The sequence below is a fragment of the Populus alba genome, chromosome 18 (assembly GCF_005239225.2).
Source record: "Populus alba chromosome 18, ASM523922v2, whole genome shotgun sequence".
Lineage (NCBI taxonomy): Eukaryota > Viridiplantae > Streptophyta > Magnoliopsida > Malpighiales > Salicaceae > Populus > Populus alba.
Genome location: NC_133301.1, coordinates 15130588 through 15154121, shown reverse-complemented (window position 1 = coordinate 15154121; position 23534 = coordinate 15130588). Strand labels below are relative to the sequence as shown.

At 33.7% G+C, this 23534-nt stretch overlaps 2 protein-coding genes and 1 long non-coding RNA gene across 3 annotated transcripts; 1 reads left to right on the top strand and 2 right to left on the bottom strand.

Annotated features, from left to right (window-relative positions):
* Positions 1-2328: 2328 nt before the first annotated feature.
* On the bottom strand, positions 2329-3004 carry LOC118040400 (large ribosomal subunit protein uL11). The gene has a single exon (XM_035047330.2). It carries the CDS (start codon positions 2935-2937, stop codon positions 2440-2442), a length of 498 nt encoding a protein of 165 aa, XP_034903221.1. The 5' UTR covers positions 2938-3004; the 3' UTR covers positions 2329-2439.
* Positions 3005-6809: 3805 nt separating this feature from the next.
* Positions 6810-7528, bottom strand: LOC118040401 (large ribosomal subunit protein uL11). The gene has a single exon (XM_035047331.2). It carries the CDS (start codon positions 7461-7463, stop codon positions 6966-6968), a length of 498 nt encoding a protein of 165 aa, XP_034903222.1. The 5' UTR covers positions 7464-7528; the 3' UTR covers positions 6810-6965.
* Positions 7529-9361: 1833 nt separating this feature from the next.
* Positions 9362-14045, top strand: LOC118040404 (uncharacterized). The gene is made up of 4 exons (XR_012168677.1): positions 9362-9981; positions 10623-10933; positions 12682-13155; positions 13481-14045. It is a non-coding gene; the product is annotated as an uncharacterized lncRNA (long non-coding RNA).
* Positions 14046-23534: the final 9489 nt, after the last annotated feature.

Sequence of the window (23534 nt, the reverse complement as noted above, 5' to 3'; positions counted from 1 at the left end):
AAACACCATCGCATCTTTTGGAAAAACTTAGAGGATTCAAAACTTTTTCGTCAGGACCAGAGCTCCTGGGTCCTCTCAATACATGCTTTTCTGTTGACTTGTTCGTCAAATTACTGGTAGATGTGACTTCAACAACTCAATATTGTTGGGTTTAGGTGGGCCATTAGCTTAGTTGATTTAACCTTTTTTCCAGCATGCAGAAACTAAAAATTTCTGTCTCTCACGATGCATCTTTTTCCGAAAAAATACAGGGAGGAAATGCTAGGCACGCGCAGTTATGAACGCAAACACGAAGAACCTTGATTAATAAGAGGTCACCCTCTCGATCTCTATCTTTCAAGGGCTCGAAGATTAATCTCATGGCAGATGGAAATGAATGGCTCTAGCCCATTTCAAAATGTTTAAGAAAAGGATATAAAAAAGTCACGGGGTTTATTGTTTTTATCCACGGGCCAAGAGCGATTAGTTACCGTTGTGCATGGACGTCAGAAACCTTCCGAAAAGTCCACTTAATCCCAACACATGCGGGCTTAGTCCAGTATCAAAAGCTATTGCAGAATCATGGGGATGCTAATTGGCTTTTGGTGTGATTTCGGTAGGCAAGATGCCAGAAAAAGTTGGTGGCTCAATCACCAGTAAAAAGTTAAGGCGATTCTTCAAAAAATTTTTCCTGAATAACATTAGTCGGGAGCAGGAAATGGAAGGGAATCAAGCAGCTGACCGTTACTCTACACATTGAAGCATAAATCTGTTGAATCTAAAAGAATTCCACTATCACAAATTCCAGCACAAATCTCTTCCCTCGAACCAAACAATACAACTCCCCCGAAAACAGTCTATTAAGAGTGACTGCAGTACGAAAATTGAGAAGGAGAAATTCAGAGCATCAACATTCAACAAGATATGAGTCAAAACTGACAACACAGGAAAATAATTTATCTATACAAGGAATAATCAAATCTCTATCAGGCAAATACTAACTGCAATGGGGATAGTAAACCGAGCAGAAAAGGTAGCATGGTAAAGCATCCAAACAAAAGATGATGATTATATTGTAAACTATAAAGGTAAAGCAAACTGGATAAAACAGCGAAAACCCACACAGCAGAGAACTGGCCATTCTGCCGCCTCCTAACAAAAGCGAAGCTGGATAATCACTACCGAGAACAGTTGTTTCTTCATTATTACTCAAGTAATGAAATCTCAGCATCTATATAGGAAATTTAATCAGTTAGGCATCACCTCTTTCTTGATCTATTTTACATCAGTTGAATTAGCTGGTAAACTACCTCTTGTATCATTGCATTCATCAACAAGAACCGCAGGCACATCCAGAGAAACATTGTTTAATGTAATCAAAGTAAAACTATCAGTGAGATCACACTAAGCTCACAAATTACATAGAATGTATCGGTGCAATCTAATTGCACAAAGAGAGGTTAACTCCCCATTTCTACCGAGAGCTTGATATATATATAGCTATTTCAAACAAGGATTGCCGTGACTGCATAAGACAAGCACCGACCACAAAAAATGATGGAACAGACAAGCTCAAATGTATGTGGAAGAAATGAAACTCAATTAGTATTATGATCAAAATATATGTAAAGCTACATGGCAAAGCATCTAAAACATGTTGCAGACATAAACTATATGCTAAAACTAAAGCTGGATACAACAGAAAATTCACACTCCAGAGAGAACCTTCACAAATTAGTGAAAAAGTCAGTCAGCCACAAGTTTTCGATTCTTCCAGAAATCTTTTCCATGTGAAGCAAAACAGCTAAAAAATTCCAAGCAAACTCATGCATTTATTATAACTTATTCTTGTCTATCGCTAAGCCCCATCCACAAACATACTCTTTTTTTCAGATGGAAACATTGGGGTGAAACGAAGGATAGAAACCAATCTGCAAAACTCATGTAGATGGCATAATACAAGTTGGAATCTTAGGGTTTTGCTCTATATTTCTACTCGGCACAAAAAGAACAAAATGACATGAAATATCCTACTTTCATCCATCCAACATCCCCTATAACCTCAAACAAAACTCATCAAAAAAGAGATGAAAGAAGTGCCTAAAAAGAGAATAATTTTTTTACCCAAGACACATGAATTTAAAATAAAATTCTCCATCACTACTAAACTTCCATCTTTACCTATGCACAAACACAATTTCTCATGCAGAATCATACATCAGTCACAAACAAATCACATAATCGAATCCAACAAAAACCAAAACAAACACAAAAAAACATCAAATGAACAGGCAAGACAGACAACAAGCAAAAATACCCCTAAATAAAAAAAATGTAGTATAAGCACCCTCACCTTTAAAAAGATCCTTAAGCATCCAGATACCATAACAACAAAAACATAAAACGGATCCTTCAGAAACTTAAAAAAAAAACCCAAAAAAAAGAGCAACAATTTCTCAATCATTCAGAAATCTCAACATCACCATCAGTAATCTCCTGCTGCAAATCTTTTGGATCTTTCCCATCAACAGTACACCCAACAGAAACACAAGTCCCCAAAATTTCCTTCACTGTCCCACTCAGATCCTTCGCCATCGATCTCACACTCATAACCTTAGCAATCTCAATAACATCATCAAGAGAGATGTTCCCATTATGCTTTATGTTCTTTGTCTTCTTCCTGTCTCTCTCTGGCTCCTTCAACGCCTTGATGACCAAAGCGGCGGCTGAGGGAACGACGGTGACCTTGGCCTGACGGTTCTGGACGGTGAGCTTGACGGTGACACGGAGGCCCTTCCAGTCCTTGGCGGTTTCTTTGGCGATGTCTTCTCCGATTTTCTTGGGAGAAAGTCCGAGAGGTCCGATTTTGGGAGCGAGGGAACTGGCTGCACCAACTTCGCCTCCGGTTACCCTCACGTAAACGTCGACAACCTGAGATGGGTCAAACTTCGGCGGCATTTTTGCTGCTGCTTGCTGACCGAGGGAATGAGAAGGGAGGCAAGGGTTTCACGAAATAGACGGATGATAAAGATATATTGGCCGCTAGGGTTTTAAGAGAGTAAAATGTCATTTTTAGCCCAAAAAGGTGGGTTTTTTTCTTGGACCAAGCCTTATTTGATTACCAAAAAATTCTTTGAAAACATGAGTTTACCGTGTTTGGTTTCTAACAAATATGTATTCATTTTGTTCCATGATTTGTTTGAAATGGTCCGTCCCTAAACTGTACTATGTTAAAATGGTCCTTGAAAGTAGATTGAGGGGAGAGGATCGAGGAGGTAGGAGAAATAATAATTTTTCATGAGTTTCTAGAGTGATTACAATATGTTTTAAAACCGTAACTTTTAAAACTTGATTAATCTGAATTGATTTCTCATTTTGTAAATTAATTCAGTTAATGTGTTTTTTTTAAAAAAAAAAGAAATCAATAATTTTTTTTATCAAATTCTGAGTCAACCCGGATGATTTTTGATCGAATCAAGCCTAATTAATCCTTATATATATATCTAAACTAGACAGGTGTAGGCTCTAGTTCAATTATGTCCCTGATTGACCCGTGTTCCAAGTTCTATAACAATGTATACAACCTCTTTCCTAATACCTATAACATGTTCAAGTTCGTGTTAGAAAACGACAATACATGAACTAATTTGATGCTGTAAATCCTTCGGTGCTAAAGCAAAATAGAAGCTAGAAGATGGAGAAAACTTTGAGATGGTTCCCTCATTACTTTAGAATTGCATATACTCAATGAAATAAGTCGTTATATTCTAGAGTGATGGGGCCCTTCCAAACTACAATAAACTTGTTGCAGCGTGGCATCTTCACATAGGCTTACTTATAGAGCTAAAGAAACCTTAGCCACCATGGCTAACATCTTGCGATTTGCTCCATTCTGATAATAATCAAATGGGCTAAATAAGAGGCCACCTCCTCGATCTCTATCTTCAAGGCTAGAAGATCAAAATGAAAGAAGAGGAATAAAAGGAAGGGTGATTTTTTATCCATGGGCCAAGAGGCGCGATAGATTACCATGTGATGGACGTCAGAAGCTCGAAGTCCACTTAATCCCAACACATGAGCTTAGTCAGTTCAAAGCTATGTAGAATCATGGTGACGCTGCGGGATTTGGTGGTTGGTCGGGAAGATGCCAGAAAGTTGGTGGCTCAGTTAAAAGCTAAGCGATTCTTCAAAAGATTTCCTGAATAACATTAGTTGGGAGCAGGAAATGGAAGGGAATCAAGCAGCTGACCGTTACTCCATACATTGAACTAGGAGTGTTCAAAAAAACCGATTAACCAAAAAAACCGATGAAAAAATTAACCGAGAAAACCGAAACCGAGATAGAAAAACCGATTAAACCGATTTTAAAACCATAAAATCTGCCCGGTTCGGTTTGGTTCCGGTTTGACCACTTAAACCGGTGAACCGAACCGGTAGTATAAATACCACAGTAACTTAGTATGCCTAACCCTAATTTAATTCTGAACTTAAAAGTCGCCGCCCACACCAAAAAGCAAAGAACCAAAGATGATTTATCGTCTTCTCCCTTCCGCATCGGTCTCTTCATAGATGCCCTTCCTTCACCTTCAATTTTCATCCTCTTCTCCCTTCTGCATCTCCCGAAGAAAACCTCAGGCTTCTCTCTTCACTTGCAGGCTTACAACAGAACAACAAGGCTCCTCCATTGGTGTGCGTTAGTCCTGCTCCCTTGCATTTTGTTGGAGTCTTCAAATATGGGTTTAGTTTCAATCTTCTTCAATGTGGTCTAACCATCTTCTATGAACCATGCACTTGCTAGCCTTAGAAATTAAGAGGCATCACTTGTACTTCACTAGTAACATTTGTCCGAATCATGATCTAATTCTTTGATAGCTCCAGATTATATGAACACAAAGTGATTGTTGTAGTTTTAATTTGGAGATAGAAGTGAAGTTTCAAAATCTAAAGCTTTGAAGAACACCACTTTGATCAGTAATGTAATGCTTCACTTATAAAAATTGCAGAAGTGCAGTTGATTGGAGCTCTGTCTTGTCTGAACCTTGACATTTCCACTTTTGCTGAAGCAATAAAGTTTGTTTTTATCCAAATTTATTTCCCGGTTTCTCGGTTTTTTCCAAAAAAAACCGGATATAACCGAAACGGACTGACTCGGTTTGAACCGGTTTCCGGTCCGGTTCGGTTAATATTTCTCCAAAATAGTAAAATTCGGTTCGGTTGGTTTTTTTAGTCTAAACCGAACCGAACCGTGAACACCCCTACATTGAACATAAATCTGTTGAATCTAAACGAATCCACCACAAATCCAGCATAAATCTCTTCCCTTGAACCAAACTACAATGATGATATAACTTCACAGTATGAAAATTGAGATTCGGAGCATCAACAAGAACTGAGTCAACTGACGACACAGGAAAATAACTTCATCTATTCAAGGAATAATCAAATCTATCAGGCAAATACTATGAAATGGGGGCAGCAAACCGAGCAGAAAAGGTACATGGTAAAGCATCCAAACAAAAATGATGATATATATAAACTGTAAGGGTAGAAGCAAACTGGATAAAACAGCGAAAATACACACAGGAGAGAAATGACTTTCCCTAAACAAAAGCGAAGCTGGATAATCACTACCGAGAACTGGCTTTCCCAAGCAGCAAATAGACTAAACCTGACTAACAGTTGTTTCTTTATTATTACTCAAGTAATGAATTTGCAGCATATACATGGGAAATTTATTCAGATAGGCATCACCTCTTTCTTGATCTATATTACCTCAGTCAAGTTCACCACTAAACTGCCTCTTGTATCATTGCATTCATCGACAAGAACTGACCATAGCACAAGCGAATTTCCTTGAAAAAAACATGTCCAATTGGCAGAGGCATTATTTACGCATCAATAGCTATTTAAACACAAGTTAGTGAATATGTTGGGTTGCATCTACAAGGCAGATACATAATTTCAGGTAATAAAAGAAAAATCAATCGGGGGGATCATACTCCCAATTACATAGAATGTATTGCAATCAATTGCGCAAATTAACCCCCATTTCTACAGCTTGATAAATACTATTCCGTAAGAGGATAGCATGACTGCATGAGATAGACGAGGCACAGAGGATGATGGAACAGACAATGTCACATGGATTTGGAAGAAGCGAAACTCTAGTATCATGATCAAACTAGACATAAAGCTATGGGGCAAAGAATCTAAAAACAGTTGAGACATAAGCTCTAAGTTAAAACTAAAACTGGATGCAACAGAAAATTCAAACTCCAGAGAGAAATAGCTTTCACAAATTGGTGAAAAAGTCAGTCAATCGCACAAGTTCTCTATTCCTCCAGAAATATTTTCCCTATGAACCAAAACAGCTAAACAATTCCAAGCAAACTCTTGCATTCATTATAACTTATTCTTGTCTATCGCTAAGCTGCATCTACAAACATACACATTTACCACCGGAAGATTGGAAAATGAAGGATAGAAACCTATCTGAAAAGCTCATGTAGATAGGATAATACAAGTTCTATCTATCAAATAAAAAAACAAATGAAGCGTAAAATTCTACTTTTCATCCATCCGTCCTCGTCCTATAACTCGAACAAAACTCATCAAAAGAGATCAAAGAAGTGCCTAAAATATGAATAATTTTTATCCCAAGACATAAATTAAATAAATTCTCCATCACTAAGCTTCCATCTTTACCTAGGCCATAACTCTTCAAGTAGAATCATACACCCAGCACAAACAAATCAGATAACCAAATTCAATAAACTAAAAAAATACAGAAACACAAAAAAAAAAAAAAACAGAATGACCAAACAAAACAGTAAACACAACTAGCAAAAATACCCTCGATAATAAAGTAGTAAATCACCGTAGAAAACATCCTTAAGCATCCAGATACCACAAAATTAGACGAAAAACATAAAATGAGATCTTTCGGAAACTTTAAAAAAAACCAAAAAAGAGCAACAATTTCTCAATCATTCAGAAATCTCAACATCACCATCAGTAATCTCCTGCTGCAAATCTTTTGGATCTTTCCCATCAACAGTACACCCAACAGAAACACAAGTCCCCAAAATTTCCTTCACTGTCCCACTCAGATCCTTCGCCATCGATCTCACACTCATAACCTTAGCAATCTCAATAACATCATCAAGAGAGATGTTCCCATTATGCTTTATGTTCTTTGTCTTCTTCCTGTCTCTCTCTGGCTCCTTCAAAGCTTTGATAACCAAAGCCGCGGCTGAGGGCACAACGGTTACCTTGGCCTGACGGTTCTGGACGGTGAGCTTGACGGTGACACGGAGGCCCTTCCAGTCCTTGGCGGTTTCTTTGGCGATGTCTTCTCCTATTTTCTTGGGAGAAAGTCCGAGGGGTCCGATTTTGGGAGCGAGGGAACTGGCTGCACCAACTTCGCCGCCGGTTACCCTCACGTAAACGTCGACCACCTGAGATGGGTCAAACTTCGGCGGCATCTTTGCTTCTCTGTTGCTGCTTGCTGCCTGATGGAAAGAGAGGGAGATCAGAGGGTTTCACGAAAATAGACGGTTTATATAGATATAGTGGCGGCTAGGGTTTTGGGCGAGTGCAATACCGTTTCTAGCCCTAAAAGATGGGTTTTTTCTTGGACTTTGATCGGACTAAAGGAAACAAGCTGTTGGATTTTTATTTTTTTTAGATTGTTTCCCTTTTTAAAATAAATACTGGAATTATGAGTTAAAAAAGTAATTCTAGTTAGTTTGAGTCTATCAATTTTATATTTTAAAATAAAAATAATTTTTTTTAAAAAATCAATAAAAAAATAAAAAAATAACATAAGTCAATTAGGGTTAATTTACTCAACTTGTGACTCAAATTATTAAATAAAAATAATTTTATAAAAAGACAAATGGAAATAGATTATGAATTATAATTTTTTTATTAACTTAATATTAAAAAAAAATTAAAAAAAAATTAAGTCAATTGAATTAGTTTATGATTACCACAATCCGATTTATTAGTGTAGAATAACTTCATAAAATCCCTAATAAATCTAATATTAAAAAATAAAGTTAAAATGAAAAAATAATAATTAAGAACACCAAAAAAAACCCTCCTTTTTTAGTGTTTTTATTATTATTATTATTATTAATTAAAGCAAGATGACTCGATTTTTCTTTTGATCATGAGATGACTTGATCTTAGCACTGCATTAAGGCTCCGTTTGTTTGCAGGAAAGTGAATTCCTTTTGGAAAGTGAATTCCGGGGAAAGTGAATTCCTGGAAAGTGAATTCCGGGAAAGTATTTTCCGATGTTTGGTAGTGTTATGGAAAATAAACTGGAAAACACTTTTCAAGTGTTTGGTTATGTCATGGAAAATGAGCTGGAAAATAACTTACTAATATTTTATTTTTCTCAAGTTTATTAAAATAATGAGGAACAAATCTTACAAATTAAAAAGTTAAATGAGAATGAAATTGAAAAAAAAAATATAATTTCATAAATTATCTCAAATAAAAACAAATAATAATTAAAATAATAGGGATCAATTCTAAAAAATTAAAAAAAATGAAAAATAAAGAAATTAAAATAATAATAATCAACATTTCATAAATTATTTCAAATAAAATAAGTAACAATCAAAAGAATGAGGATCAAATTTGATAAATAAAAAATTTCAATAAAAAAATTGATAAGGAAAAAGCAAATAGCAATTATAAAAATAAGGACCAAAGTTAATATAAAAATAAAATTTTAAGAGATGAAATTGAAAAATAAATATTCAAAACAAAATATATATGGCAATCAAAAGTTTGAGGATCAAATTTGATATAATCAGCAAATAATGACATTTCTAAATTTTTCACAACTTCCGGAAAGTGTTTTCCCCTCAAATTTTTCAGGAAAACACTTTCCAGAAAACCAAGCCAAATTTTCCTTTTACTGGAAAGTGTTTTCCATTAACCAACTTTCCTAATGGCAAACAAACACAAGAAAGTTTGGAAAGTGATTTCCCGGAAACCACTTTCCGGAAAACAAACACAGCTAAAAGGAAAATACTTTCCTGAAAGCCAAGTCAAATTTTTTTTTTTGACTAAAATTGACTGGAAAGTGTTTTCCGTTGACCGGAAAGTATTTTCCGTTGACTAGAAAGTGTTTTCCGCTGACCGGAAATTGTTTTCCGTTGACGCCAACTTTTTCTAATGACAAACAAACACAGGAAAGTTTGGAAAAATGGTTTCCCGGAAACTACTTTCCGGGAAACAAACAAGGCCTTAAATATTAGGTAACAAAAGGTTGCCTCTCATTTGTCTCCAAAGATCCATATTAAAATAATATGATGTGTGTGTGTGTGTGTATCAAGTGTTTTAGGAACACATAATAGGAATCATTCATGCCACCCCATGTCTCTTCAAACCGGATCAATTCACACCTGGATGTATTCTCCAAGCAATCCAGATTTTAAAACAATGCTAAAAACTCTTCCAAATGTTATTCGTGTCATGACCTCTAGAATATCTGTTCTTTGAGAAATGGCACGATGATTGGATTGAAGAGAAGAATTTGATATCAAAGCATAGAACAAGGCTCGAAAACCCAAAGATAAAACCCAAATTGAGTGAGTTCCAACAAGCAAACCTATTCTTACAAGAAAAATAACCAAGATGGCCTAACCCACGCTAGGCATGGATCTAACGACCTAAACCCCTCCTCTGCGTTTTCTCTCTGATTGTACGGTGCCTGAAAAACCCTTTACCCATCAAGAATCAAAGAAAACCAAGAACCCTCCACTCTCTCAAGCTTTGAAGCCAAAAGAGAATTATCAGCAAAAACACTAAAGATAAAGAGAGATGCAAGAATCTCAAGAAAGAGCAGAGTATACTCATGTTGCAAGGAAACACCCAGTTTTGGTCTCCTAACTGGTTGTCCAATCTGCTTGCCTCTTTTCATCTACCTCAAATTTTCTAACTTTCCATTCTATTTGGTTTTCAACAACACTTTCCCTGATTCAGGTATTCTTTTTTGGCTCTTATTTTCATTTAATGTTATTCATGTTTGTAAGTTGTTGTTCTGGTTTTCTGCTTGTTTTTTTTTGTTCCTGCTAGTTTACCTTGTGTTTGTTTTCTTTGTTTCCATTTTGTTGAAGTTTTCTTCTTTTATGTGTTGATAGGCCTGAATCACTAAGAAAACATAACTCATTTCTTTAGCAGAGTTGTTTTCACAGAATGAATGTGAATTTGATCATGTTAAGATGGGCTGTGATCATTTTCAGTTTAACTGAGTTCTTTTGGATATCTGAAAGTTGGTATTTTGTTGTTCAGTGGGAATTTTAGTGTGTTTTGGGACTCGGTGTATGGCGAGTATTCGGAATAAATGAGGCTAACATATTGTCTTAAAGAAGGCCATGGTCATACATAATAGGGAAGGAGTTAGTAATTAGCATTCAAGATTGGATCTGCATGACCAGGGCTGTTTTTGATGGATATTGGTTTTTTGATTGACAAGAAATGGCAGCTGGTTTTTAATGTGTGCATGCTTTGTTCATGTTGTCATATATGTTTGTTTTCTCAAATATATAATGCAAATATCAAAATTGTCTTCAAAACACTTATCTGACTTTCTGTTGGAGATCAAATTCCATATATTGAATCAGGCACTTATGTGGCCTACAATGACGAGAATGGTGGGGTAATCAAAAGTTTAAAGGAAGATGGCATTGTTGATTTGGACACTGACTTCAGCTCGCTCCCAGAATGGATATCAATGAAAGCGATGGTTAGCACCTGGCTTGCAGATGCAATCATGTATGAACTCTTGGTGGGGTCTGATGGAACCTCTGCCCGAACAATTTATCACTCTGGCCTCCCTTGGTTGATAGGAAAGGCTCTATTAATGAAACAAGTGCACGTTGTTAAGCAGCGACTTGGGATAACTAAAGAAAATGCTGAACGAAGGGAAGCAGAGGTTACACTTCTACCGTTTATGATATTTTTTTTGCAACTTAATGATATCAAATCTGCGCACATACACTAGTGTTAGAAAGCATACACCTGTGGAATGATTTTACCCGTTTATATATTGCTTCATTTTCTGTTAATTTTCCTTGACCATGGCCTTGCAATTTTTTTATTTTAATTTATGGATAGATCTACAAGAGAGCGAAAATTGCATATGGAGCTTTGGATAGATTCAGGCAGTTCCCAATCCCAGATATTTCTAAGCATACATGCTGTTCATCTTTGATTAGCTTGCCAACTAATAGATCACAAAGAAATATGTTAGCAGGAGCAGCAATTGCTCTACGCTACCCTGATCATTTAGGTTATAACATGTAATTACATCACTGATGCTAGCAATGTTAGCCACCGGGATATCCTAAATTATGTTCTAGGCCTGCTAGAACTCTGGAGCACTTGGCAATGGCATTCTCCCATTACTTCACATATTCTGCATATCCCTCTGCAGAACCAATAGCAAATTCAGTAAGCGAGCTGTTTGCAACTGACATTCCTGCACAAAGTACCTTCATGGGGATTTCAGCCATTTTCTCTGTAGTCATTACATCTTCTACTTCATCAACCCCCACCATTTCCTTACTTCTGCCTCATTCAACTGACAACCCTGCTCCAAATCTCTTTGAACGGATTGGGACCTGTATGGATCGCCTCTTAGCTGCTGTGCATAGATAAAACCCATTCCAGCAGCACAAATAAATACATTGAAATTCTATGCTATAATCATGGCCTTGAAAACTAGGGACGCTCAGAATGCATCATTCAAAAAGTTATGCAGAAGATTTGAGATGTACCCTGACTTCTTGGTAGAGTTTCTTCTCCTGGGCATATAACCTGTCAAATGTTGATTGGTGACTGCATGAAAACATGCAAGAAATCAAATTGGTGTTGCAAGAAAAAACCTTTTTTTTAATCAAAACGAGGATGGTAACTATCTATGCAATGCCTTTTGTGTCCGAAGACAGTACAGGACAAGACCTACCTCTTTTCTACCCCCTACCACCTCCCTCTTTCCAACCTAAACTTCCAAACCCAAAAAGAACATCATCAAACCCTAACTGAAAAGCTTTTATCTCTGATAAAACAATGCAAATCGAAATATATGAAATTTGTAAATGCGTTTCAAGTTAATATGATTTTTTTTTTCAACTATCACTTCATATGTGTGCACAGAATGGAGCTTCCAATGAAGCAATTGTACTATTCAATGGAATGAGAGAGGCAGGTCCTAATCCAAATAAAGTCACAATGATTGAAGTATTGTCTGCATGTTCCACAATAGGGGCCCTTGATTTGGGGAAATGGGTTGAGACACATGCATCAGAAAGAGGTTTACAGCACGATGTCTATGTTGCGAGTGAATTAATTGATATGTATGCAAAATGTGGGAGCTTGGATGATGCACTCGGGGTTTTTGAGAGTATGCCTCATAAAAATGAGGTCTCATGGAATGCCATGATTTCTGCTCTTGCTTTCCATGGGCAGGCCCTGGAAGTATTATCATTATTCAGACGCATGTCAAAGGATAATGGCACTGTTCAGCCTAATGACATCACTTTCATAGGAGTCCTTTCTGCATGTGTGCATGTCGGATTGGTTGATGAGGGCCGCCAATTGTTTGAATCAATGAAATTGTCATTTGGATTGGTCCCAAAAGTCAAGCATATTCTTGCATGGTTGATCTTTGTGTGCGTGCAGGACTTCTGAGCGAAGCTTGGGACTTGATCAAGAAGATGCCTGGAAAACGAGATGAAATTGTGTTGGGGTCATTGCTTGGTGCCTGTCAGAGGCGTAGAAATGCAGATGTTGGTGAAAGGGTCATTCAATTGTTTCCAGAGATGCAATTATCTTATCTAAGATATATGAAAATATGAGAAGGTGGGATAATTCTGCAAAGATGAGACAGTGTGGTGTCTCAAAAACCCCTGGCTGTAGTTGGATTGACGTTGGAGCTCGTGCTCATGAATTTCATGCTGGTGGCAGCTTACATCATCACTCGGAGAACATATACCAATTGCTGAATGAGGAGATGAAGAGAGAAGGTTACATTCCAAATATCGGCTGCCTATAGAGGTAGAAAAGTTGAAAACTTGGTGGCCTCTTTCAGCGATTGACAATGCATTGGGAGGGATTATATCTTCTGGTTGATGACTACAGCCAAAATTTTGAATGGTAAGTTGTGTTCTTAAGAGCTTGAGCAAGGATCTCTATCTTGCAACTGTACAAATGTAGTATTCTATGGTGATTCATCCTTTAGGGTGTGGGGTTCATTCTTTGTTAAAGAAGAGGATAGTGTTTTCCGGTGCTAAAAAGAGGAAAACACTTTCCTTTTGGAAAAAGGGTTGTGTTTTCCATGTTTGAAGTGGTTTCTCGTAGTTTATCAAACATAGAAAAGTTGTTTCCAGGAGAGTGGTTTTCATGAAACAAACAAGCTAGTTTAGTTTTCAATGCTCCCTTCTTTGCTTTCTTAACTTTCTCCTTGTTGTTGCAATTACAGCTGGAAATATGATAAAGCTAAAGGACATGCTAGTGGAAGTGTAAGAGAAGAAATGCATTTTGATTTGTCAGTGTTTTAAGCAAGTGGAAGTGGAGGTAATTAAAGATTCTAACAAGAGGCTTAACTTTATTTTCATGTATTCTTTCACCGGAACATCCGATACCTAGTCTAAGCGTAATCAAATGACTTTAATCAAGCATTGCAGCATATGCTGGACGTTTGAGATTAGAGTATTCAGAAGTGGAGATGAATTGTTATGTGGAATCTCGAGACTGCTTTGATTCATTAATTTGCTCAGTACCGGTGGCCATCCATTTCAAGTGGCCGGGGAGTGCCATATGGGCAAGGGTCGGCCCTGAAGGGATTTGTTCTCGACATTACCCTTTGATATTAGCTGGGAAACTCGATCTAAGACAGCTCAATACTCTCAGTTACTGAAGTTGTAGATCAAGCAAATTATCTAAGTGCTCACAAGCTTATATACAATCAGCTCACAAGCAAATCATCCGTAAAAATGTAATATACAAGGAAGGTAAAAACTCATGGAATTGAAAAGCCCCCGCTGTATAAAAACCCTCGAAACTGAATGGAACTGTATAAATTAATACAACATGAGCATGCATTTAAACTGGTTTAAATCTTAAAACTAGAATGCACAACGAATGCACGAAATCTTGGTACCATCAAGGCTATGAAAACCCAAACTTGTATAAAATGGAAAGATTGTCCAGAAGAAAATAATAGCTATTGTTGATGCTCACCTCAATAAAGTGAAACCAAGCTCATTGCCAATATGGATTTATGTATAGAACTGCACCTATCACTAGCAGCACAATGATGTATACAACCCAAAAGGTCACATAGAAAACCTCCATATCCATGAAGCCACCATTATCTTCATTGTTCGTTGAAGTTGGCGTTGGTGATGGTGGCATAGCCGCACCACATATTTTGGGTAGCGGTTCTCCACAAAGAAAAGGGTTGTCCTTGTAGCACCTCTCATCAAACGTGGCAAACTGTGCAACTCTCACAGGAGTCTTACCAGACAAATTATTGTGAGCCACACTAAAAACTTCTAGAGAAAATAGTTCAGTAAGTCGAGGTGGGATTTCTCCATTCAATTTGTTGTAGGAAAGATCCAAGCTCTCTATTTCCTTTAAGTTTGAAAATGTTGGTGGAATTGGTCCAGTCAAACTGTTGTGTGAAAGGTTCAATGCCTTGATCTTGGTGAGGGTTCCAATTTCAGGAGGAGTCTCTCCTGTGAAATTGTTGCATGAGAAATCAATTCCTGTTAAGTGCTGGACAATGCTTCCTCCATAAGAAAGGGATACATTCTTCGTTGTAAACTCAAAAGATTGGTGTGATGAGGATTCATTATCATAAGAATTGTATTGGTAAGGGAAAGGATGAATAGATATCATCCAAAAAAGGATGTTACCATAAAGGTGATTGTGAGAAAGATCAATCAAGGTTAAGTGGTCTAACTTGGGTAATTGAATTGGGATTTCACCTTCAAGATTGTTATAACTCAAGAGTAAAAATCTCAAGTTAGATAACCTGCCAATCCATTCTGGAACTGTACCAGTTAAATTATTATGGGAAAGATCTAATGCGAATATCTCAAAGGAGTCATAAAATGCCATTGCGATCGGCCCTTGCAACTTATTTCTAGACAAATAAAACATATCTCAAATTTAAAGAAGTGCCGAATATAGGTGGTAAACGACCAGAGAAATTGTTCCCTGATAGGTTCAAGAACTCAAGAGAAGACATATTCTCTATCCATCCAGGGATCTGCCCTTGCAAACTGTTGTTGGACAAGTCTAACACTTGCAGTGAGCTAATGTTACCCAACGAGAAAGGAATGCTTCCATTGAAACCATTGTCAGACATAAATAAAACTTCTAACCCTGGCAAACGAGCTCCGATTTCTGAAGGGATTTGGCCTTGGAAGTGATTCATGGATATACTTAGGAATGACAAATTCACATGAGAATTCTTTGGCAACAAGAATGGACCCGAAAGAGATAAGTTTTCTAAACGAAGTTCTTGTAGGTATGTGTTGTTCTCAATCAACCAATTTGGAAACTCTCCCTTTATTTGGATGTTTGTAAGATCCAAAGATTGCAGGTTCACTTGGTGGTAAAGGAACTTGGGAAATGCTCTCGCACCTTGTCCACGACTGTTCAAATAGAGGGACTCTAATTGGAACTTTGGGCTCAGATTATGATCATCTTCTTCTGTGAATATTTCATTACCTGATCCATCAAAATACTTGAGTTTTGAAAGGTTGTATAATGGGCTCAATGACATAGGGATCTTAAAGTGATTGGAAGAGAGATCTAGTCGTTGAAGGGAAGTCAAATTTGCGAGACACGGAGGCAAGAAGCCACTAAGATCATTGTCCTTTATATATAGCATTTGGAGATGATTTAAATCATATAGGCCTGATCGTATTATAATATAGAGAAAATTAAAACTCTGAGTGTCTATTGAAAAATATACAACCTATAGAGAAAGAGAGAGTAAGAGTCATCAACCTTACCGATGGTTTGAAAAATGCTATTGTTGATAGTATTGTAACTTAAATCCAAGTATTTCAAGTTCCTGAGATGAAAAAAGCCTGCCACAATTAAGAAATTATATTAACATAGATACAATTAAAATTATGAAGGAAATGAAAGAAATAGCAAGAAGCAGCTTATAGAATGAATAATAAGTATCTCAATTGAGTGGATTTCTAAATTTGAAATTTAATTCTCTCTTATTGGTCAATTTGCTCTAGTAAGCAAATTGCTAATAAGTTGCTAGTTCCGTGGTGGGCATCACGTGATTCTAGTCAATTATTGGTTGAGTAGTGTATTTTTTATGCTTTTTTTCTTATGTTTTTTGAGTTTTTTTTTTAAATTTAATTGACTCATAATTAGTTCCTATTTTTTTTTAATTTTCCAGATTAATATTAAAAAAGAAAGGCTATACAAATAAAATAAAAGTTCAAGTTTAAAATATTATAATTTAATCCACCTATATCACACTATTATTTTTTTCCATAATTGTTTTTTTTTTATATAGAAAAAAGCCATATTTTGTTGAAATGTAAGGAAAGTATAAGTGAAACTATCAAAACTGATATTCTTAATTCCATATATTTTTTAAGAAAATGCTTTATTGGCGAGATGTTTCTTTGGTAGAATTCAAGATGGTCTTAATTCCGGTCAATTAAATATTTTATCAGCTAAGGAAAATGGGTTATATATTCTTTATCTACATTAAATTGATATTCTTTAGAGAAAATAATTTTTTTCACGACATTAATGAGTGTTATTAACATTCTTCCTTAATTCTTTCTCTTTCTATAGATTGATAAGACTAGGACCGTTCTCTCTCTCTAGATTGCTTTTTATATGTTATAGTAAATTTAGAAAATAATATTCTTTATTTTATAATTCATATTTTGTAATATATCATTTTCAAGATATTTAAAACACTCAAGCTGTCTTTTTTTTTTTTATGGTTTTGAAAATAATAATATCATATAATATCAATCTATCAGTGTAAATTATTTTGATTGGTCCACATATATATAAAAAAAAATCCACGTGTATATAAACAAAGTCTCACGTGATTTCTTTGTTAAGTATCCTAAGAGGTTATTAAATACAATAATTCTTTACTAATGGATTATGGCTAAAAAAAACTAAAAAAATGGGAAGGGAAGTGTAGAAATTGTAGAGTCCAATTAAAAGAAGGATTTTTAACTTGTATGACAAAAAAAAAAAAAAAAACATCATTGTTAATTTATTCTTCTCCTAAATATAGCACTCTCAATATAAAAAGTTATTTTTTCATTAAAAAAAATTATTGTTTTTTTTATATTATTATTGTGTTTACGTTACAATGGTGCTAAGAAAAGACCAAAATTGAATTGAAATATTGTTAATATTAAATGGATGGTAGACTTTTAGAATAATAAAGATTTCAATTGAGTTAAATTATAAACTTGAGATTTAATTGTCTCTCCAAGACTTATTTAGTGGGTTGCTATAATATAAAAGATAAATTCTATATAGACACATCTAATTGTAGCGGGGATAAAAAAAAATGGTTAATTTGCCTCTAGAAGGTACAGTGCTGCTAAGAGCATATAATGATAGATTTTTTAGAGAAGATAGTGCTCCAAGGCTTTGAAGGGAGTGTTTATCTAGAGAACATAGGTCTAGATACAAACTTTCTAATGAGCTTAAATTTTGCAACTCTGTTTGTTTAAAAGTAGCAAATTGAATTTTTGAATTAATCCCAAATATATAAACATCACTATATATAATATAATATATGACTTACTGTCACCTAATATTCTTCCTCTAAAATCATTGGATGGCAGATAAAGTGTTGTGAGGTTTGGGAATGCTCCTAATGATTGTAATAACTGGAAGCTACTTCTATAAGTTGTGATATTGCCTAGCCATAAAGTCCTCAAGTTGCTTGGACCTGCAAGTTAGTTAGGAAAGAAACATATAATTAATATTGTATGGATATTATCTTCATGATGCTACCTGCCAGGTAGGTAATGTGAATGTGTTACTAATTACCTCTTGAGGCTACTAATTTGTTGATATTGTTGTTGCCTAGATGCAAGTCATCCACGCTGCTCAAAGTTTCTTGATATTTATATATAAAAAAATAAATTAATACAATGCTCATTAATTATGTTTTTTGAAATTAAATTTAATAGATAATTGTGTTAATTAAATTTAATATTTATAAAAATAATAGTACATAAAAAAAACTAACATTTCAAATCTATTAAGCCCTCCAGTTTATTATAATCAAAATATAGTGATTTGAGAGATGGAAGCCCCTCTACAAATGATAAAATACTGTTATCGAAGCTATTAAATCCCAAGTCAAAGATCTCCAAATTGCTCAATTTCTGTAACTCATAACCACCTATATAAACAAATAAAAAATAAATAAATTAAAACTTCATGTAAAGAATTAAAAAAAGATATTATTGGATTAACTTAATTACTATTGATAAAGAGGCCTGTAATTGTTACGATGAATTCATGTAAAGAGGTTGAAAGAAAGATTATAATTTACTACTTGTCCATTGCTTCCATCACTGGCTTATGAATATGCATTTACAGGTAAAGCTGCTAGCATTTCACCGTCAATGAACCAAAATGATTATATTAATAATGTAAGGAATTAAACAACTCTTTTTTACTAAATATGCTTTCTATTTTCTCAAAATGATACTAATTAAACAACACCTTATTTGATTAATTCTAAAAAAGATAAAACTAATATACATATTTTGTAATACTTAAGAGAGCAAACCGTTGTTCTCAACCTAACCAGCTATGCGATTATCCCACAAGTAGAGACCATTGAGTTGTTGAAAAGGAAGAAACAAGGAGGCATTTAGGTACCAATCTCCCAACCAGCTAGTTGTTTTAAAGAATTCCATATCTTAATGAAAACAATATATCTCAGTAATCTCAATATTTGTGCTTTTACCACGTAAGAGGTTATATTACTAACTATTCAGCAACATTAAGTAGAAGAAATGTTCATCATTCTTATACCACCCAACATTTTCCATTTTAATTTTAACAAAGTTCAATATGAATCTTTCCTGATTGATTTCATGCCGTGTTGTTTTCCTACTAAACACCAGCTTTTTAATATAGTTTTCTTATGAACTTTTTTTTTTTAAGTTTTTACAAACTAAAAGGTTGTTTGAGAAAAAAATTTGATACCATGTTTTTTTTTTTAAAATAATTTTTTTTGTTTCAAATAATTTTTATTTTTTGATCGTTATGATTTGTTGATGTTAAAAATAATTTTTTTATTTTATTTTAGTACACAATTCATAATAACTCAATTGATTCATTTAACATTTATCTTTAATATATATAATTTCTTTGTTTTTTTTATAATACTTTTAATCTGAATATCTTTTAGGAAAAAATGCATGATGGAAATGTTCTCTTGGGCCCAACTTATAGAAAAATGCATGATAGCACCATCCAACAGACCCATCTCGTGGAAAAAAAAGAAGCAGGATGGCACAGGACGGCAATGTCCTCTTCATCCCGATTTTAGGAGAATTTAAGTGAATAGAATTTTAGGATTTCTAGAAGAATTAATTCTCTCAAATTTTGTCATATTTCCTGTTTTTATTTTTATTACTTTGGCTTTCCTTTCTTACTTTTTAATAAGTTTTGGATGAGAATGAAATAATTTATATAAACTTTGACTTGAGAAATACCCAAATCATTTTTTTCTCACACTTGAGAAATTCAGCCAAATTTTTTCATTGGATTCTTAATTGGGTCGGTTATGTCTTTTTTAAAAAATAAAAATAAAAATCTTGTGCTTCTTAAAACCTTGAATTGACAAGGTCTTGGGTATATCTACTAGTCCTGTCAAGGTTTTATATCAATGGTGATGGCAATGTGAAAGAGCTAGAGTGAATATCGAATTATGGAGTTCTTGGGTAATATGAACATGAATTATATCAATAGATTACATTAATATGACAACTAGTATTGATTTTGTTCCTCCCAATTTTGAATACTTATATTCATCAAATGATTAATAAAATATCTTTGTTAGTTATACTATAAAATATTTAGCGATGTCACAGTTAACTCTTTTTAGATGAGTCTAGATTGATTTTTTTTTAATTTTTAATTTTTGAACTATAAAATATAGATAAATTTAAAATAAATATTTTTTTACAATAATCTTTCTAATTTTCTTCTGTTCAAGATGAGGCAGTTCCTATTTGAGGTGGTTCTTCATATCCTTCATCCACCAAGACTCCACAAATCTGGTGAGATAAAGATTGTCTCCATTGGAGAACTTCAATAATCATAATGCTTGTTATCTATTTTTTTGTTTCTGTGTATATAAAAATTAAAAATAAAAAAATATATATTTGAAAGAAAACAAAAATATATAGCAGTGAAAAGAAGATGCCGGAACACCCAGAAATAGCCAAAAACTAGTTGAGGAAGTTAAAATATACAAAGATTAAAATTTAACAATATATTTTTTTATTAATGAGAGTCCTGTTGAAAAAAAAAATTAATTTAAAAAAGAAAAGTCCAAAATCAAATGTTTATGGACTCAATTAAATTTTATTGAAAGTTTAATTGAATTTATGAAGGGTTTGATTGCAAGAAAAATTAATTTTTAAGTTAATTTAAGTTTTAATTAGAAAAAATTAATATATTTTAGAGTCATTTTCTTTTAAATCAAACGACATGTTTCAAATAAAAACAACAGTAGAGTTCATAAAATTTTTTTTTGCCCAAAACGGTATGAAGAATTTGGAAAATTCCAAATAATCATACAGTTGTAGGTTGTTAATTGTGTGCTTGATCAACATTTCCTTAAGGGCAGTGATAGGTGGTTCAGGGAAGAAATTGTGAAAAAAAAATTGTGTTGTTGATACCAATTTAAACCATTAAAATAAACAATATTTATGTTACATAATTTTATTTGATGATAGAAATTTATATTAAATATTTTTTTAACTTTTAAAATTCATGAAAAAATAAATATGTGTTTTAGTTGATTTTTTACCTTTAAAGAAACATTGTAAGTATTTTTTTTGTTCTTAACACCACTGGTCACTTCTTTGAATACATGTTAGTGTTGATGAATGAAAATTTAAGTGGACGGAATTTTAGGATTTGTAGAATTTGAGGACCCATGCCGTGGAAGAAACTCCATGATGGAAATGTTTTCTCGGACCCAACTTATGGAAAAAAAATGCATGATGGCACCATCCAACGGACCCATCTCGTGGATTTTTTTATTCTTCAACCTCTCATATAATACAGAAGAATTGTGTAAAATTTATATATTTTTTTAATTTAATGATGAGAGTTTATATTAAATATTGTTTTCCTTTAAAATCATGAAAAAATAAATTATTGCTTTTTTACCTTAAAAAAAAAACACGATAAGTATTTTTATTTTATTTTTTCAACACCAGTGATCACTTCTTTGAATATATGTTATTGTTGATGAATGAGAATTTAAGTGGATAGAATTTTAGGATTTCTAGAAAAAATTAATTATCTCAAATTTTTTCATATTTTCTGTTTTTATTTTTATTAACTTGGTTTTTTCTTTCCTACTTTTTAATATTTTTTGGATGAGAATGAAATATTTTATATAAACTAAACTCTGAAGATGAAATTGACAAATCTCAAGGAGCAAACTAAAAATATAACAAGTAGTTTCAGAAGCCAAGAAATTAAAAATATAAAAATAATGGAATCACATCAAAATCACTAGCATTATAATCCTTTCAATTAGAATAGATGAATGAGGGTATTTGGAAGGGAGAAAAACCAACTGCTTTCCGCGTACACAGCACTTGTCCATTTATATCTTCTAAATTTATGAAGTAATTTTGTACAGGGTGTTTTTGATTGAGTAATTTATCCTGTTTTTTTATTAAAATTTAATTTTTTAAAAAAAAAACATTTTTATATATTTTTAAATATATTATAAAAAAACAAAAGCTAATATTACACTCTTCTCTTGTCTACGAGAAAATGGCATCAAGGAGTTTAGGCTTTTAGATCCACAAGTGTACAACCCATCTCGTGGAAAATTTGTTGCAGTATCCTCTCCATCAAAATCCCTTTTGTTTTGATATAAAACATTTATTTCGCGCACCCTTGAAATAGGAAGATTAAAATAAGGTTGAAAGGATTAGTTTTTTTATTTTTTATTTTTTTCAATGATCATTTAATGTCCTTGTATTAGTTTTCAAGTTTTGAGATTACGTTAACAGCTCTTTTTCTTTAAAGACAAAAAAATTTACCACAAGATTAAAAACTGTTTTATATTTCATTTAAATAAATAAATAACTTTTATACTTACGATATTTTATTCATAAGCAAATAAATTGATTTCAAGTGATAGTAACATGAAGGATTTTCTTCCCATCAAATAAACATATTTATTTTAATTAGAAAATATTATTTATTCATCAAAATTATAATTATTTTGGAGGGAAAGCCCCCCCCCCCCCCCCCCCCCCAAGAAAACCCAAACTCAAATTTTTGATAAGAAAACCCAAACCCAATCCGGCCAAATAAAAAGGCAGAGGAGGACACAGGGAAAAAAAGAAAAAAAAAAAAAAGAAAAAAGGGGGAAGAGAACGAACGAACGAAACCAAAAGGAAAAGAAGCAGAAAACAGGGGAGAATAAAAAAGAAAACCAGAGGAGGGGAGAGAGGGGGAGAGAGAGAGAGAGATCAGGAGAGATAGAAAATAGAAAGAACTAGACACATGACCTGCGCGATGCCGCAAGTTATTTTTTTTGTATAAAAATATTTTAAAAAACAAAAATTTAAAAATTTTAAGTTTTTCTGCAAAGCTATACCCAAGAATCTTGGGTTTGGCTGCAACGCCTGACCTAGAATAATATTTATAACATTAATAATAAAATTAAACTTGCATGACCCAAGTTTAAGTGAGCCTGGCTGCAACACCGGACTCAAGAATATTGGATGTAAATCTGGCTATAAGGTTGTGTCATAAAAGTGTGATAATTAAATAGATTAATTAAAAAAAACAAAGAAAAAAAATCAACATGAAGGAAAAAACTAATGAAGCAAAAAAAAAAAAAAAAATTAATTGGGTTAACCCTTTAAACCAGGTTATCCCGTAAAACCTGTGATTCGCGTCATGAAAGTTTGATAACTAAATAGAAAGAATGATGGGTTTACTTAGAATTAACTTGGTTAACCCATCAAACCAAGTTAACCCGTCAAGCCTAGGACACGAGTCATGAAAGTATGAAAGTCTGATAATCAAATAGAAAGAAAATTAACTTTAACAAACTAAACTAACAATAACTCGTTAAATCAGGTTAACCCATCAAACCTGAGATCCGTATCATGAAAATCTGATAACTAAATAAAAAACAATTAACGTTAACAAACTAAATCAAACAAAAAAAATTCATTAAAAAAAATTAAAAAGAAAAAAAAGCCAAGACTGTAGTAATCCATAGTGTTTTT

What these genes read in the sequence shown, in the direction of transcription:
- LOC118040400 (XM_035047330.2), bottom strand. Translation starts at nt 2,937, where the DNA reads ATGCCGCCGAAGTTTGACCCATCTCAGGTTGTCGACGTTTACGTGAGG.
- LOC118040401 (XM_035047331.2), bottom strand. Translation starts at nt 7,463, where the DNA reads ATGCCGCCGAAGTTTGACCCATCTCAGGTGGTCGACGTTTACGTGAGG.